The sequence below is a fragment of the Aquila chrysaetos genome, chromosome 7 (assembly GCF_900496995.4).
Source record: "Aquila chrysaetos chrysaetos chromosome 7, bAquChr1.4, whole genome shotgun sequence".
Classification (NCBI taxonomy): domain Eukaryota; kingdom Metazoa; phylum Chordata; class Aves; order Accipitriformes; family Accipitridae; genus Aquila; species Aquila chrysaetos.
The window spans coordinates 30537507-30555615 of NC_044010.1; the positions used below are offsets into that span (position 1 = coordinate 30537507).

Below are 18109 nucleotides of genomic sequence, written 5' to 3' on the forward strand. Positions count from 1 at the left end.
ATCATAGTGGTAAATTTGTGATTTGGCCTCTTGGTATGACTGAGACCCCTTCTGTTGAGAAACAAGGCAAAAATTCCCATAGATTTTACAGGAGTACCTAAAACTATCAGAGAATGGTATCTTACAGTTACTTGTGTTAAGAGTGGGTGACCTGGAGACAACGCCTTCCTTATTGCAGCCTGCTGTGCTTTTAAACATCAAGAATCATGGGCACAACACAGACTATCCAAAATAATGTATAAAAAGCCCGCTCTAAACTGGGCTTTGAAGGTGAATAAGAATTTCATAAGTACACTGCTGCGTTTAAACTGGGGATTTTTAGGTGCTTTGGCTTGTGACTGTGTTAAAAACTGGACTCAGACTCATTTTGCGCAATGTCTTCATATTTTCTATAGCTCAGCTCCGAAACCACTGGTGAAGTGGGAACACTAATGTGAGCACTAGGAGTACCTAGTCCTTTTGCTGGACTTGGAGAGGGCCCACATGACCCTTTGCATATGACACTGCTGACCTTTTTATTGTCCTCCTCAGTTGCTACTCCCAGTGAAGCAGCACAGTATGAACCATGGTATATTGCTGGGCCAAAAAATCTGGGGTACATATGGCCTTAGAGCAGCATTTAAAAAAAAAATAAGACAAGCAGGCTTAGGATAGACAGGCACATCTGTGCTATCCAATCCAACCAATTCTGAAATTTGTTCAAGTGGCAAGTCAAGTAAATATCTGATAATGTGTGTAACTGCAAGCAAGAAGTAAGTGCCCCTTAAGCAGGAGGTCCTACATATGGCTTAAAGCTAGGTTGGTGCTTAAGTGTCACTGAGCACACCAAGTCATTATTTAGAACTCTTTCAAGTGAAGATATTACAGAGCATGATCAGGTAAACTTAAATAGATCGAGATGAAGTGGTTAAAAAGACATCTTTTTGAGTTACCATGCTTCACCTGGACATTGCACTCCCATAAATGCTGTCAGGAGTGTGTGAGTACCTCAGGCACATCAGTGAAGAGGCTGGGGGCTGAGCGTGTTCCCACTTGCTCTGGGCTCTGCATGGTGTCCCGAGCACCACTGAGGCTGTGGTGGCACACGGCAAGATCTGCCCGACCGGCTTGGGGCAGAGGGAAAGGTGACAAACAACAGCAAACTGGTAGCATCCTAAGTTGCCATGGGCATTGCTGTGATGAATGTGTTCCCATAAGCTTGACCATGACTCAAAGTCCAGTAGAGATGTGGCCTAAATCCAATGATACAGATGTTTCTTACATGTTTATAGCCAAAAAGTTGTGAAGGAATGATTTCTGTCCTGTATAGAAGAAAGTACAACTAAGTGTTCTCATTGCTGTATAGCTTCATACCTTGTTTTCAAGCCTATCCTTTTTGCCCGTTGTTCTAGAAAGTACTGGATGAATGCCAAAACCTGAGATCCTGCCAACTCCTTGTCAATAGTCGGGTTTTTGGACCTGATCTGTGTCCAGGGACCACTAAATTCCTCCTTGTCTCCTTTAAATGCAAACCTAGTAAGTAATCCACATCAGGCAAATGTGTTTTTGTGTGTGTTTTGTTGTTTGTTTTGGTTAAAATGCCGCTGCACAAGGCTTTGCATAAATCCATGTGAAGTTTTGAGACTCTTAGATTAATAGCAAATTGTTTTTTTCTAATTTACCTTGGCTCTCCATTGTGTTTGCAACTTCAGTGTGCTTGCTGCCAACTGAGTGACCAGTGTGGTTTGATAGTCAGATGCCAGACATCAGACTAGAAAGGAAAAATGTTTTGGAAATTATTTTTAAAGAGATGGCAATGATAATGTCATATTAGAAAGATAGAGCTGAACAGCAAAACCAGATGCTTGGGCTAAGGATCCAAATGATGAAGAAGATATCATAATAAGGAATATGCAAAAATGCTTAAGGAGGTAGGACCAAAGCTTTCAAAGATTCTCTGTTACTATGTCCCATTTATAGAACAATAGCTGGAGGATGCACATGCATGGCTAGCTTTATTACAGAATTTCATTGTATAATCACCTGTATTCTATGCAGGTAATTGATGTTGATAGGTGAAGGGGCAAATCCTGCCTCAAAGAGAATGCATTCTGTAAACATGAAAAAAGTGTAAGAAAGATTAAGACAATCATCATGAGGTTTCATCTATTGGTGGTTTTTAATTGTTTTTCTTGTTGCTATTGTATATGAGAACAAGCCCCAGTAGCCTGGGGGCTCAGCTTTTTTTGGCAGCTAATCCCCAGTGTGGCTGAAATGGGTCCCAAAGACAATAGTTGAATGATGATTTATGGGTAGGTTCACCAGCCAACTCAGAAATACCATCCCACAACTAAAGGAGAAAGCACAAAAGGGATCTTCTTTAATCAGAGCATTAAGATAGACATCATTGGTGGAATAGGAACAGGGATGGCAAGCAAACTGAAGGGCCATTTTATGCAGAGCATTGAAGTCAGAGCAGAGATACGGCAATGGAGTAGGAAGATGTTACCTTTGGCAAAGCACTGACACAAGAATTCCCAGGAAGATTTACTGGGCCAGTCATCAGGGGAAAAATATGTCTGAAATTAAAATTTTAATATCTGTTTTATTATCTTAATAGTTTAACTTTTATTTTTTTACATATTACAATTACTACATTATTAATAGTAGATGGATTTGAATATCATAGCTGTGTCTGTGTCATTAGAGATCTCTTTTTACTATCAAAAGTGGATTAGGATCCTGTTTGTTACTTTTATAAGCTGCTTAATATTTTTCCCACTGGAAATGAGCTACCTTGAATATATAATATTCTCTGTGATCTGAATTTTACAAAAGCTGGTTTAAAGTGGATTTAACAGCAAGTGCTGCCTTCAGAATTGAGGAATAGTCCAGTTCAGTGCAAATTACATGATTTCATGTGACAGGGAATTTATATTTGTAGGTAAGATACCAATATTGTTAGGCTTGGCTGTGGAAAACATCCTTACTCAGGAAATCACTTGAGTATAACTTTAAGTATATTTTATAGTCTACTTGCCTTCAAGTGGGCACTTAAGCAATTGCCTGAATCCCTTAGTTTTTCATCTATTTAGAAATATTGTTGCTGTATCTCTGCAGAGGTCTCTGTTGTATTGTTATCCTTGTCTTGCACCACTTGCAGGTTTGTTTCTGTTGTCTGTATTTCCATAGCCTCTCCAGCAATCATAGAGCACAGCTGTACAGATACAAAGCCCAGCTTTAGGCTATCAGCCCTTGGGTCAGAGCCTCCGTTTTCTTGGCATGATCCTCATGGGTGTACAGTATGGCAGGTGCTTCTGCAGAAGTAACAATCTGCAGCAGGTCAAGTATTTTTAAAATTCTTTTTTAGACTTAAACTTGTGACTGCTGATGAGCTCGAATGGAAGAAAACTGGACTATTACCAAGAACATTAACCCATTTTTTTAATCTGTTCTATTCTAGATGAAACAATAATGTTTTCTTTATTGAATAGACAGGAGGGTTTTCTCTCTCCAGGTCCCCTAGCACCACCACCCACACTCCACTCGCAGGGATACCACTCAGTAACAATAAGGTTTCCCTTTTCTCCTGCTCAGCTCAGGAACCTCCTTTTCCTGTTTTCACATTTTTGAAGGACAAAAAAATGGAGCAGAATAAACTTCTCCCTGGCCTTATCTGCAGTAAAAAGGTTTGCTACCATACCTAGACTGGGAAGACTTGAGCAGTAGAATGCTGCAAGCAGAGCAGCTGCTTAGGCCAGCAAGAGACCTCCTTGGCCAGATGGCAGATTTTAACCAGTTCCCTAGGAGGGATAAACCATGCTGTCTGGAAGATGATCTCACTGGCTTCCCCACCTCTGTGCTGAGAGTGCTGCCAGTGTGCCTGTGCCAGCTGAGAAGGGGAGGGGGTGTATTTTTCTCAGGCTCCTGATTCACATTGCTTTGTCAGCAAAACTTTCAAATGAGCCCATGCTGGATAGTTGCACCCAGGGAAACCCACTGACCTTGGGGGAGCCATGCAAATATAGCTGAGAGCACTGTCTGGCTCAGGATACATAGCGCGTCCCTATGCCTTTGTGCCTCCATTCTTCAGCGCTCACTCAGTGCTGTATGCAGTGGCACTGGGTGATGCCAGCCATCCCCATGATTGATGAACGGTTGGAGGCTCTCAGCACTCAGGCGGGCATCTGAAGTAGGCGTAGAATGCAACATTGTCCCAGAGAGAGACAAAAGGAAGGGACGAGGCTTTTCCTACTGAGCATTGGTGGAAAGCAAGCCAGGAAATCAGGCAGGAAGAGGGGAGGCTGTTCCACTGGGAGAGGAGATTAGCACAAGTTAACTTTTTAATTCCTTTCAAAAAGGGGCCGGAGGCTTTACATAGTCATATGGGAGCAATTCAGTTGGAGGAAACACTCCACTTTGCTATTGGCTTTGTCTCTGATTGTAGTAGTGCCACATATCACTCGCAACAGAACTTGCAGAAAAGCTGTTTTCTGTCATGGTGCTATTTGCTATTAACAGTCCAGCCGAGTAAATTGCCTCATGCTACCATATTGTTATTTGCTTCTATTTTAGCTGAATACAAAACCAAATCAGCATGTGAAAACCAGGAACTGAAACTCCACTGTCAGGAATCCAAGTTCCTTATCATCTACTCTGCCACCTATGGCAGATGGGCACATGAGGAGAATGTCTGCTCGACAGAAATGGAGCACGTCCCCCCCTTTGGTATGTTTTTACAGTTGATAGACCTTCTGCAAGCAGGTGCACAGAGAAGCGGGGGAACAGACGGAGAGAAAACTCCAGGTGCAAGAGCAATGGCATTTTGAAAGCACCAGTGATTGAAATATGAGAGAGATTATTTCTGAAACTCAAGCGAATTGCCCAGTATAAGGGAAAAACAAAGAGTAAGAAATGCAGCAAAGTAATAAACTTTCATATAGTTAATCAGTCCTTAGTATGGTTAACATAAAAAACTCTAGTTCTGTTGGCTGACTTGAACTTAGGTGATGTATACTAAATATCAGCTGTTTGCCTCTCTTCTTCTTCCAACTTCTGACAATGATTAGGCAACCTGAGTGTCACGACACCTTGTCTTACTGTTATCTTCTTCTCTGATCTGTTTCTTCCTTGCTTTAAATGCAGACTGTAAGGATAGGGCCCATAGGTCAGGGTCCATTGCTTTAGATGCTGTTGTATAACCAGACTCCAAGACTGTGGTAGTATACTAGAAAATTAAATGTGCCTGGGACTTCTCTCTGGCACCAAGTCCAGCAGGCAGGAATGTCCTATGTATGTAGAACTAAACTCTCACCCCCCAAAGCAGGATGACTGCATGCAGACAGCTTCTTGGGGCTGCTCCCTGGCCTGTGCTAGCTCCTCAGCTGTGATGGGGAGTTGTTGAGAGGATGCTGTTGGTCTGGGCCAGATGGGTGCAGGGACCATACTTACCAGAGTAGAGCACTGCATTGCAGTGCCAAGAACATGCCCTCTCACTGCTGATTTACTAGTACAGGTGCATCCCAGTAGGTATATTAATGTATAATGTTAATGTCACTATATTAGTAGTTAATATATAAATAATATATTAATGTTGCTATAATATTAGTATTACTTTGGTCGGACTGTGAACACTTTCAGGCACAGACCATTCCCTTTTGAATAGGTAAAAGAACCCAAACCATCATAGGTAGTTGTATGGTCTACATTGAAAACCAATCATTGACTTCACTGTATGGTCTTGGCTCCTGTATGATTAATGACTTATGACTCGTTTTTTATCACTAAATATCTAAATTTATAGTAGCATGTAGTTGTGAGGGTGCTTGATGCTTGTATGAATAATATGTTCAGTGGTTACCACTGAAGGTATGAAGGTAAATTTTCATGCCATGGAGAAGGCCAGTGCAAGATATGTGAGCTCTTCAAATCCCTTAATATCACACTGGGAAGGACTTACATATGAGTGATGCCAGCCGTGTGCAAAAGCTGAACTTTACTCCTAAGAAACATGCTACAAGTGAAATCTATAAGAAGCATCTCTGAACATCAAGAAGAGATCAATAATTAGTCTTAAAAGCCATTTGTCTGCAAGCCAATATTTCTATTTAGTTACATAGATATTATTAAAAATGTATTGGCTGAAAATTGTAATCTGTTCTTAGACAAGAATCTATTTAAATTGCCAGGTCCATGTTTCACACTGGCCATCTTGTGTGGTCCTTCACGCAGACTTTAGGTCTGCCTATCTTTTCTGTGGAGGAAACATTTTAGCAGGTTTGTAACAGACCCATACATCCTTCATGATGGTGGCATTAGTGTATGACTCAAGGCAGAGCAGAGGTAGCTCAGTTGATAGAGAAAGGCTGCCATCATACTTACTTCTTGCACTTCATTCATCTCTGGAAATCACTCACTTGCCTCTAATGTCAGCACTTACAGTTCACAGATCAGAATACTGCAAACCCTTCTTACTGGATAAAGTTTCCCAGTATAAATGAGAAATAATTTGCAATAGTAACAAACTCTCTGCTGTGGCCCCCTGCATACAAGCAGCTCTTGAGTAACACCCTGGCTGTTGCTGGTTTTGTGTTCTATAAAGCGACTTAAAACTGTGGTAATAGGAGAGACTGTAAAACCCGAGACAAACACAAGGTAGATCTATAGGTGGAAGATCCTTGTATAGCTTTCCCATTACTTAATGAAAGTGCTTGGCCTCTTCCTGCATGGTGCCAGTAACCCTCTGCAGTGAGTATAATTTCCAAAAGCACCTATGTGGCTTGGGAGTACACACATTCAGTTATCACAGAAGATGTAGCACTTAAGAGCCAAATCCAATTGACTCCAGATCTATCCATCTTGGGCTTAAATCTTATTTATGTGGTTATTTAAACACATGCAGATGTGAGTGGGTGCATGAATAGACTTTTTAAATGTCTGTGTACCTTTCTGTCAGGGAAAGCAGTGGTAATTTGAACGTCAATGTGATTTTAACAATTTGAGACAATTTAGAAAACTTACTTAAGCTGCTCTTCATTCCTAAATCAGAGCCCACATACTTGTATATGTTTGTGCCAAAAGCTAAATCTGCTCCAACACACATCCAGTTGTTGTTTCTACCCACAGGTTGTTTATGCATCTCAGCCTAAAGGCAGTGCTTGAGCCTTTCTGTTTCTTTCACTGCATCACAGGAAAACCATGAGGCATTTTTTTAGTACTATGCAGAAGAGAAGTCGTCGGTAGGTCCTAGTGACAAGTATAGGAGGTCTCTGTTGAGCTCAAGAGTTTTGCATCTATCCATACTTGATATGGTCCTCCTAGGAGTACTGGGTATTGAATTAATTAGATACTTCTCTAGATTTTGGTGACCTCATGTTACATGTAATATAGCTGATAAGCAATTAATGACAAACAGCAGCTTTCGACTGAGACAGATATATTCTGAACTACCACTTTTCTATGAACAGTCTATCAAATCAGCTGACAGATTTTTGGAGCTTTGCTTCAAAGGGAACACAGGAAAACATAAAATTTCTTTAGCATAAAGGCTCTTCTCCATATAGGAAATAGAGTATATAAATCCATCTCTGGTATTGGTGATATCTGTGTGGCCTCGGAGCACTTGGAGGATCTTGAGCCTCAGCTCAACATTTATCATGAGTGCCTCCTCTTGGAACTAGTTTTCTGAGCCAGTTTAATAATGTAAATTAGGTGCCATTTTCAATACAGAGGAGGAAGAAGAGCAGTGGCATCATGGTGTTATCCCTGCTGGACAAAGCCTTACAGTAGAGTTGTCCTCTGGTCTGGTTAAGTCTTGCTTACCCCAGGCAATGGAACAGCTTTAGCATGAGATAAAGCCAACTGAAAAGGCCACACAGGATGAGTTATTGGAAACATACAATCAAGTCCCTGTTCTGATTCAGATAAAGAGAAGATTTTAATCTGGGTAAAGATTTGAACTACTGAGTACAAGAAACTCTCCAACCTGTACCATAGCTGATAAGACAGCACTACTTCAGTCCCAAGACTTGATACTTAATTATATGTGTAACTTGCACCTTTCATTTCAAAACGTCACTTGCTTTTGTTAAAAATTAGCAGAAACAAAAAGCTGCGCTTAGAACAACTCATCTTGCTCGATGCAGTTTGGGGGAGAGGGAGGATTTGTCAAAGAATGTGAAATTTCCATATAAGATCACTATAAAACATTTTTCCTGTTTTTTATCACTTTCACCGCCAAACTGAAATATGGTATTTTTACATGTCTCTGGTCTTGCTCTCTGACTTGTCATCAGGGCCATGCATTCCTATGAGTAGTCACCGTTGCCCACTTCAAAGAACAGTGCGTAAAATCTTGTCTCCAGGCATTTTAGGATATTTTAGCTTCAGGAAAAGTTTCTTCTGCAAAGTATGCTCCTACCATAAGTAATAGAGTTCATTGAAGCACAGGGAAATATTTCCATTATAAGATCTCTGGATCACTGCAGGAAAAGTATAAAACTCCAAGCAGTGTCCTGGTTCTGCAGCTGTTCAAATGACTGGCACTGTTAAGACTGTACAGAATTTACAGAAAGTAACTTCCCTGTTTTACTAAGATTATCAAAAACTTCACATGAAAACTGAAACTCTTTTGGGTGTAGTTTTGTAGCAGATGGTTCTGCTTAGAGGAATCTGTTGTGCCCAGCACCAAAGCAGGAACCCATAGCAGTTTGTTCCTGTGTAAGTTGTTGCCTTTTCTGACACGTTATCTCTTTTATGTTTGTACTAACATGTGCGTGAGGAAAGAGAAAATTTATTGGCCAAAAGAAGTTAAAGAGTTGTGCCAGAACAAGTTAGCATAGAGAGTATGAGGAAGATTCAGGTCAACAAACACTTCTCAAATCATAAACTACTCTTGTTAATACATGAAAATACTTGAAAGAAGGCTTGGTAGTGGGTCGCCTCTAGCTGCAGCTTGCAAGCTAGAACACTAAAATGTCCTTCCCAGAAATTTCACCTGGATGTGCATTGGCTGATCAGATGTGCATTCCCTCAAGCTCTAATGACCAGCAGAGCCCTGGATTACCTATCTTCATTGCTGGAAGGTAGGGTCCTTTCCAGCACAGCACTCTCTTTTACCTGTTCCCAGTTTTGGGAGGTTGAGAGGGGAGGTGGAGAATTCAGGCAGTCTCCATCATGGCTTGCACCATGGCAAGCACCTAGGGCTGGGTTTTGTCCTCATCCCCTCTTCCCAGTGAAATGGCACTCAGCTAAGAAGGGGTGTTAGCAGAGCAAGAGAGAGAGATTTCCAAAATCCTGTAGGTTCCTTCCAGCCCAACAAAGCATCATGATTTTGTTACATAACCGTATTTTGTGATACTGTGATTCCTTTTTTTCTCTTTTTTATTTTTAATCAGTATTGCGGACAATTCAAAGGGCCTACATCTCTTATTCACTAACAGTGATTGAAAAGCTTTTGGTTTCTTTCTCTTACTAAGAGATGTATACTCCTCCTAGTGTGAGCCAGTCCCTTGTATAAGTCTCTTGAGAGCAGATGTAAATGAAGTAACGGTACAGATGGCTATAGGCAGACCTGGAAGTGCTTACACACTGAAGTTACTAGGTTCATGCTAGCTATAGACTTCTAGGTGCCATAAAACACAAACCATGTAAGTTGGCCAAAATTTGGGTAATGCTGGGTATTGAAGAACAGACACTTCAAGGAGCACTTAGTCAATTAACAGAAACACTGAGCCCAGTCCTCTGCTGGAGGAAGAAGCAAGAGCTTGTAGCTGAGAGCTGCTACAGAGAAGGAGACTAAGTCCTTTCTAGACTACAAGTATCACCGGTTCAAGGCCTGGGTATGCCCTTCCATTCCTGAGCATCATCTGCTTAGCATATATTTACTAGCTAACTATGGGGCTGATTTCAAACACAAGCCCTGTGGGCAGTCATGCAAGTTGCAGTCTCCTGAGTGGAAGAAACCTGAGGCTGTAGAGCAGTTATTTTAGTAACACAGCATAGGACCTCTTACAGGGACACTGTGAAAGAGCAAATATGCTCCAGCTGTGAAGACAGAGGGGTGGTGTGAGTGGGGTAGATGCAGAGGCACTGTTCTGTAGCAGGACTAGGGCTCAGGGATGTGCGGTAGGTTCACATGTCCCTTTGCAGCTTCTGCCACTAGTGCCTTGCCACTTTGGGTGTGGGACACAACAGTCAACTGAATTTTACGGGTGCAAAAATACAGATGAAATTGTTCAATTTTACTTCCACCACAAAAATCCTTAACTCCCTCTGTGTGCAGATATCAGAGATGCAAAGTTCCTTGTCCATGTCAGCCTGAGCAAACTGGGAAGCTCAGTAGGTGTTTTGGGCCCCAAAAGGTGCCAGTAGGAGCCATTGCACCCCTTGGCCCCAAGAAATCTTGTCAAGACAAAGCTCCCCAAAAAGAAAAGATGTTCAAAGCAGTGGCAGGATGAGAAGTGATTTTTTGAAGGAAAAAAGAGAGCAGCCACCATTTTTAGAGTCCAGTTAACTTTCTGCTGAGATGAACAGGGAAGGTCACATTGGGCTGAGCAGCTGATTGAAGTTGCTTGAAACATGCTCAGACGCACATCACTTCGTCTGTTAATGTTTTCTTTACTAGCAGTTCAGGGGTTTTCTTGTGTATAGATTTTTCTAGCTTAGATTTTTTGAACTGATTGGAAAAGTACACTTGGCACCTGAGTCTAAAATAAGCCAAGGAACTCCTGCCTGTGTGCATACAGACCCAAATGGTGCAAAACAAAGCAACGAGCATTTGGGCAGAGGAAGTCTGGTTCCTGCTGCCACCAGTGAGTGTGGAGCTCCACTTGCCTCTTGCCCTTGGTGTTTGTGCTGGCAGATGGATCCCCCACTCTGTGCGTACGCAGGTGCAAGAAGGAGAGAAAGACCAGGGGAAGGTTTTGTGGAAAATACTTAGAGACTGAATTCTGAACTCAGAGCAGCTTGTAAGTAAAACCAAGCAATGGGCTAATCTCATGCAGGCTTACAAGGGCCTTACAACAGGCACCACAGTGAGAGGGAGAGAGAGGGTGCAGCTTTTCAGAAAGCCTTGGTGCTTTATTCACTTCTAAGGAATGGTCCGTGCTGGCACTGAGTAGTATTTTTAGCGTATCATTCTGCCTCGTTTACTGACAATACTTGGACCTGGAATATAAAGGTATCAGCAACACTTTTCATAAGTGCTGCTGATCATATTGTGTGTTTTCGCTAGAATCAGCTGATCAAATGGCCTTTTTCTGATGCATAGGCAGGACCTGGTATGCCATGCTCTTGCATAAATTACCATATTATTATGGTAACTTTCTTTAGGAGTCTGCAGTCTTAGCTTGCTCCGAACTCCATAGTTTCCCCTTGTCAATTCTTATCCCCAGAGCTGATATTCGGGCTCCACAAAGCACAAGCCATCCTGATTTGGTAGTGTGAAATCTTTGCTTTCAGTTGATTTTAAAAGCAAGCTCCTTATTCTTTTGTGGGTAGGCACAGCCCAGGAAGCATAAAGCAGCACAAGGCAGCAGTTTGGGATGAAAGCAAGAAGCAGCTGGGCTCCAGTATTGGAGCGACAAATAGTGGAGAGGGTTCTTTTTTGGGTGCCCTGGTCCTTCACCAGCATGTTACTTTTTATGTCATGTGGGTCTACATTTGAGACACATCCTCTACCCACCATGTCTTGAGGCTCACCCTGTGCATAGTGATGTGGGAGAAGACGGCAATTAGTAACATTTGTAGAGGGTGTGATAGGATGCTGTTGCCAGAGCTTGGCACAAGATGCTCAGGCCAGCTCTGGCTGCTCCATCACCTGCAGGTCTTGTGTGGCAGGGTGGAAAGAAAGGGAGGGAAGGCTCCTTCTGTCTGAATTGAGAGCAGCTTTAAGAAACCAGAAGACAAATTGCTCCTCATTAAAGCCTGCATGATTTATGGCATGTCATTTGCATGCCAAAACTTCCCTAAACAAAGCTAATTAGGGAGCTGAAAGAGCCTTTCCTCCAGGAACAAGGCTTTTTGCTCTAACTGTTAAATAGCTGCAGTCAGATTTGATAGTTTATTACTGCATTAAGAACCTCTTCTTGACACCCGTATCTCCATGCCATCCATATAATTGTCTCTTTCAAAAGATCCACCAACAGTCTTGCTGTGTAGCAGGCAACTTTGGGAGAAAGGCGTGAAGAATGGTGTGTTTTCCCAGCCATGCATCACTGCCTTTTCCGCCACTGTTGGTGGATGCCACCAGTTTTCTAGCATGCCAGGAACGTAGCTTTCAAGAGGCAGTTTATTTTAAACATATGGTACCAATTTAGCAAGCCCCATAAACATATGTGTAGCTCAAACGTTACTTAGATATTCAGAAAGAAGACACACTGCATATTTTTGTTCATCTCCTGATTGGTGATTTCTTCAGGACCATTCAGTAGGACCATTCACTGATTACTCAAAATGCAGCACTGACTGAATCCTCTCCTCATTCAGACACTGCAATAAGGTGTTTGACCAGAAGAAGTATAAGTTATTCTTGGCATGAGCTCTGCTTTGCTGCAGCTGGATTGCTGTTAGACCCTGAGCAAGTTTGGTTGAAACTAGTTTGAACATCCCTTCAGCACATACTGATTTCTCTGGCTTCGGTGCAGATACACTCCTGTAATGTCCGCTTGTGGGAGATTGTACAGATGAAGCTGCAGACGTTGAAAAAGTGGCCTTTGGTACCGAGTACACAGAATTCCTCTGAGCTGAAATCATTGCTCAGCTGGCATCATAGCTGCTGGGAGAGCTAGTGGGGAGATATAGCAAGGATGCACATAAACCAGAGAGAAAAAAATTGAACATTTTTTTACTTAATCACTAAAAGCCAAAATCTTGTCAGACCACAGCAAGCTGTTAAATAGAGGGTTTTTGTTATAGGTCTTTCCAGTTAACATCTGTGGTGTCCTGCAAAAGCAAGCCAGCCTTGGTTTGCATTTGCTCACTTGTGACACCAGGCAAGCCTTGGGAAGTTCTCCAAAAACTGGCCTGCCAAGAGCCTGCAGGCATATGATGCCTGGCTCCTCAGGTAGAGGAGCCAAATCCAACATGAATAGAGACGATAAGGAGCTATCAACTCCCACAGAAACATGAGCAAACATCTACCAAAGGCAAAATGAAACACGTACTCACTATGTCACTGAATTTGTAGAAAACCATCAGCACAGCAGCCTCCTGTTTTTTAAGACACTGTGAGTAGCTCCCAGGGCAGGAAGTTTTGTAGAAAACATAATTCAGTTTGCCAGGTTGCTGTTGTGCTCCAAATCCATTCATTTATGAATCATCTGATAATTCCTCCTGATATTCTTCAGTTGTTTTTGTACTTGCCAAAATAAGCTACTTGGCTGCCTACAATGTCCACCCAAATATACCCTTACTCATCTAAAATCACCAGGGAGGGAAACTAAAACAGCTGAGTTAATCAGAACTACCCAATGTTTTAGGTCAGCCTTCCCTGCCTGCCCAGCAGCCTCCCAGAACACATGGGCATTAGGATTTTACGTCTCTGAGAAGACAAAGGAAGAGTTGCTCTCCCAAAAATCCATGTCCAAAGGTAACCCGCGAGCCCTTTGCCAAACAAACAGATCAGCCCAGTATCTCCCAATTGCTCCGTTCCAAGTATATGACTTATTTACTGCTGATGTCAGGGGATTAACTCTAAAAATCACAATAATCCGCCCCATTTTCACGTATTATATGTCAGTCGTCTTTGCCAAGAACTCCAGTCTCAAACCTCCTCCTCCTGTTCAAAACAAGATTGATTTGGGGAACCTTTGGAGTGTCTCTGCAAGCACTGTTTCTCCTTCCTCTAAAGAGGCACAAATGAGCTTCAGCAGTTGGAAGGTGACAAGATGCTGTCCTTGTCTGAGTTTTATTACAGGAAGAAGGACTGTTTTAATGCCCAGAGAAATATGCTTTCAGACCTCTAGAGTGTCCCTGCCTCAGAAGACTAGAGTGAGAAATATCTATCAGTCATCTACAGAAGGAAGATGCGTGAGGTAACGCTGACTGGAAGCAGACAGCTTCAGAAAAGTATTACTTACTCCAGACTTCTCATTTCTGCATACTTTCTGTTTAGAAACCAAAACTAGGGGTGTTTTTGCTTTGTGGCTTGGAGTTTAGCACATGTGGATACTGGGAATTTAATCACACCAGACATTCTTTTTTTTAAAGCAGATTGTTTAAAGTTTGTCTGACACACACACTTTCCTACTCAAATAATTTCCACTTCAGTGCAAAATCCTGCTAGTCAAGTTTTATTCTTTTATAAATTGTGGTAGAAGGCATAAGTCTTGAATAAAGAAATCCCAACTCCAAGTGTGGATGTTAGCAAGGCAGGTTTTCACACACGGCACATGCTTCTTGCTCAGTCCACAGGGAGAGGTTCAGCAATCTGGACTCTTTGTCTGCACAAAGTCAGGGGTAGTTTAGGCTGTTTTGAAAATGATGTGGGTTACCTCATGTAATTAGGGCATGAAGGCAGTGCAGTGCAGATGCCGTTGAAGTTGCTTTAGGCATGCAAACTTGGCTTGTGGTGGCAGCCTTACTAGAACAGTCTGGAATTTGGTATAGGAGGAAGATGCCAAATGTTTCCCTGGTTAAATATTGAGCCCATTTTGACCTCTCTGCCACGGCAGAATGGCTCCTACCAGCGGCAGGTATAATAAATCAAAAGCTACCTTTAATACACCAAACTTCACTGTAGCCCTAGCTGTTGCAACACACAAAAATTGACCTCACCTGACTTGAACTGAAATTAGGCATCCAGTCAAATCATCTCAATAACCCAGGGACCAAGAGAAGGACCTGCAAACAGCATTGCCTCTCCCTCTACTTGCAGATGGAATAGATGGAGAGCTATTTGGATGTGCTTATTTTTTCCAAGTCATCATGAAGTGAACATAGAGGTCTTATACTGGGCACCTTGTTTGGAGCTTGACATGAATCTTACTGCAACCTTAGTATGCACCTGGAAGTCAGCATGAGGTAGTTAGCTTGCTCCAAGTTCATATTTTCTTTGCAGCTGACTTCCTTACATTGACAGATCTTAATATTTAGTTCTGAAATCCTGCTGAGGCAAACATATGCCTGAAATCAATACCAGATTTGTATCTCCAGTCATGCATGTAGCAGCTGTCATTTCTGATAACACCAGTGTTGTATATTTATTGTATGTATTTTTCTTTCAGACTGTTTGTCTTACACGGCACTAGAAGTTTTATCAAAAAGGTGTTACGGGAAACAGAGATGCAAAATCATTGTCACTAGCCAGGATTTTGGAAGTCCGTGCCTACCTGGAGTGACAAAATACCTTAACGTCAGCTATGCATGTGGTAAGAGCAAATGCACGATCATTTTAAAGCCCTCATTCTGCTTGCAAAGGAAAACAATGCCAAATGGTGCATACATATGGAGACACACACACATGCACACAGAGGCTTCCTGAATGTCCTCTTCCTTCTAACATAGGAAGTTTGTGACATAGCCATACAAGAACAACCAAAATACATGAACAGTCCCATGGGCAGAGCTGTACCTATTGTAAATTCAGGCATTAAGGGTTTTTTTACTATAAAAATGCAGTTGACAGTAAAATATAAAGTATGTGTTCTAATATTTTGAGAAATACTATCAAAATAAGAGTCTGTTTTACAGAATTCACCTGCAACAGAGCTAGGAAAAATAACCTGGCATTGCCTGCCATCAGTGCAGGTAAAGCAGTCCAGCATAAATGAAGCACTGTGTACATGCCCAGTCCTGAAATCTGATTCACATGAGCACACCTACAGCCTTCAGCCTTGCAGAGGGATTTTCTTTCTCATGGGCAAAGTCTCACTAAAAGTAAAGGTTTGAGATTATACATCCCTTGCAGGACTGAAGCCTGAAGAGGGAACAGTTATCCGTATTCTTTACCATAGACTAATATATTTACATTGGTGGAAAGCAGAATTCCCTACAATTCTTTTCCTCAAAAGCAAAGGCCATGGGACAGCGAAGTGTAATATCAATAAAAGCGAGAGAAAAGTGGTAGCAGAACTTCAATGAACTGCCTTATTTTGGTATTGCACATTTTTAGGAATGGCTGCGCGTTTCTTAAGCCTCAGATTTGCTCAGGCTCTGCTTTCTGCTACTGGCTAGCTGTGGGGTGGAAGTGTGAGGGTCAGGGGTGATTGTCTCTCGCACGCCTCTGCTTCAACCAGAGAAAACGTAAAAGCTTTTTCACCAAGTTACCGCTCTGCTCACTGTGCACTGCTTGGAAAGCTGCCAGCCCTGCTCCTTTCTGGCTCTTCGCTGCATCTCTAGTGAGTAGTGGTCAAGGGGCACAGGTTATCTGAGACGTGCTTTTGGGAACAGCAATGTAGGATTGATTACCAGATCACCGTGTACCTGAAGATCAGAGGAGAATGAGCCCCGGCTGCTTCCTTGCTGGCATGAGAGATTTTCAGTCTCCCCGTGAGTTAGTTGTCAGGTGAGAGGCATTGCAATAATTCAGCTTTATATTGTTGAAGAGAGCTGGAAATCTGCCTTTGCACTAATATGTTATATTACTGTGCAGTTGCCTTCATGTGGTAGTAACATTATGAATGAGTTAATGGAATTCTCTTCAATTAGAGTAAGGATAATAATAACAGATCATTCTTTCTTGCACATCTGTGTACTAGAAAACCAGCATAAGTTTGTTTGCAGTGAGGTTATGCATTCTGTTATTTAGTGAAGTGGTTTTGCAAAAACACATGGGTAATAAGTAGTGTTCTTGTGTGTTGCTGGCACTTTTTGAAGACCTTTTCTTCTGCCAAATCCTGCCGAGCTGTGCAGTCTAAAGCATTAGCCAATGATTTGCAGGTCTAATTATTTTACAGATCATCTAGTGAACATGGGAAGAGTTTGGGCGTATTCCAGAATGACATTTTACATTCTTGCCCCTCACTAGAAGATCCCTGCTAACCTGGTGCTTCCCAAGATTAGGTAAATAGGCCTCCCTCTGAAGTGACAGAAGCACAACAGAGCAGACCACGTTCTCTGAGGGCTATGCCACACTTGAAAGTATTTCCATCATGGTCAGGAATATGAAAAAAATCATACTCCCCACCTCAGTGGTCAGCAACCATTTACAGCTGGTGTGTCTGGCTGCATTTTTATTTTTGCAGTTAATTCCTGCTAGTAAAAACTTAGCAGGAGCCAGGAGGTGCTGGTTTCTCGCAGTCTCAGTGCCCCCGCTGACCTGCTCAGCATCATCTTGTGTCTGCACGAGGTGACATCTCCTGGCTCTTGCTGAGGCTGGACTTAGGAGCCTCTCTCAGGAAACGCAGCTCCTGACGCCCTGCATTGTATCTGCCCTCCCTGGATGCCATTCAAAGTCCATCTGTGGGCTGCCTTTGGCAGCTTGCGGTAAGTGAATGACTCCTACCCTACTTGACAAAGTAGTGCTGGCACAAGTTGTAGTATAAATGTGATTATCTTGATAAAAATTCCTCATGCTAGTACCAGTTATTCTGTTCAGCGACCTGGTGCAGCCTATCCTAGCTAAAGTCCTCGTGTCTGAAATAAAGCCATAACAAAAATTAACAATGCAAGCAGTCAGGAGCTTTTTTTGTGCATGCCATTTTGAATTAAGCATCCCCCTACAACAGATATTTGAATGGCATATTAAATAGCTGTTCAAACCCGATGGGAAGACATGGGGAAAGGATTTAGTCCTGCAGCAAGCAAAGCCCTGGGAAGTTCCCCCTGGGAGGGGAGCAGGACGAACATTAGCACAGGTGAAGGAGCCCCCACCTGGGCAGCAGGCCATGCGACAGGAGCTTCAGATCACACAAAGGCCCCGGGGATGGTGCGTCCTCCCAGGATGTTGTTCATAACACATGCACATTGTTCATAACAGCCAGGCCTGCAAATTCAGAGTGCAGTCTGAAAACAAACCAACCTGCTCACTGTCTGCCTCATGCACCAACAAAACCACTTTGCCACTGGAAAAGAGTTCAGAATTATGATGAGGTACAAGCCAAAATAGAAATGAGCTTATTCTCCCCTATCTCTGTTGGGCTTTTATTGCAAATGGGAGCTAAGAGTCCCCCCCAAAATTCTTTCATCAGAA

At 42.4% G+C, this 18109-nt stretch overlaps 1 protein-coding gene across 1 annotated transcript in view; it reads left to right on the top strand.

Moving 5' to 3' along the window:
* EVA1C (eva-1 homolog C) overlaps positions 1-18109 on the top strand; it is a 40343-nt gene that overhangs the window by 17901 nt on the left and 4333 nt on the right. The window contains exons 3-5 of the mRNA XM_030020625.2: positions 1392-1515; positions 4555-4707; positions 15204-15347. Of these exons, the coding sequence (XP_029876485.1) occupies positions 1392-1515; positions 4555-4707; positions 15204-15347 (421 nt within the window). The remainder of the gene's footprint in view (positions 1-1391; positions 1516-4554; positions 4708-15203; positions 15348-18109) is intronic.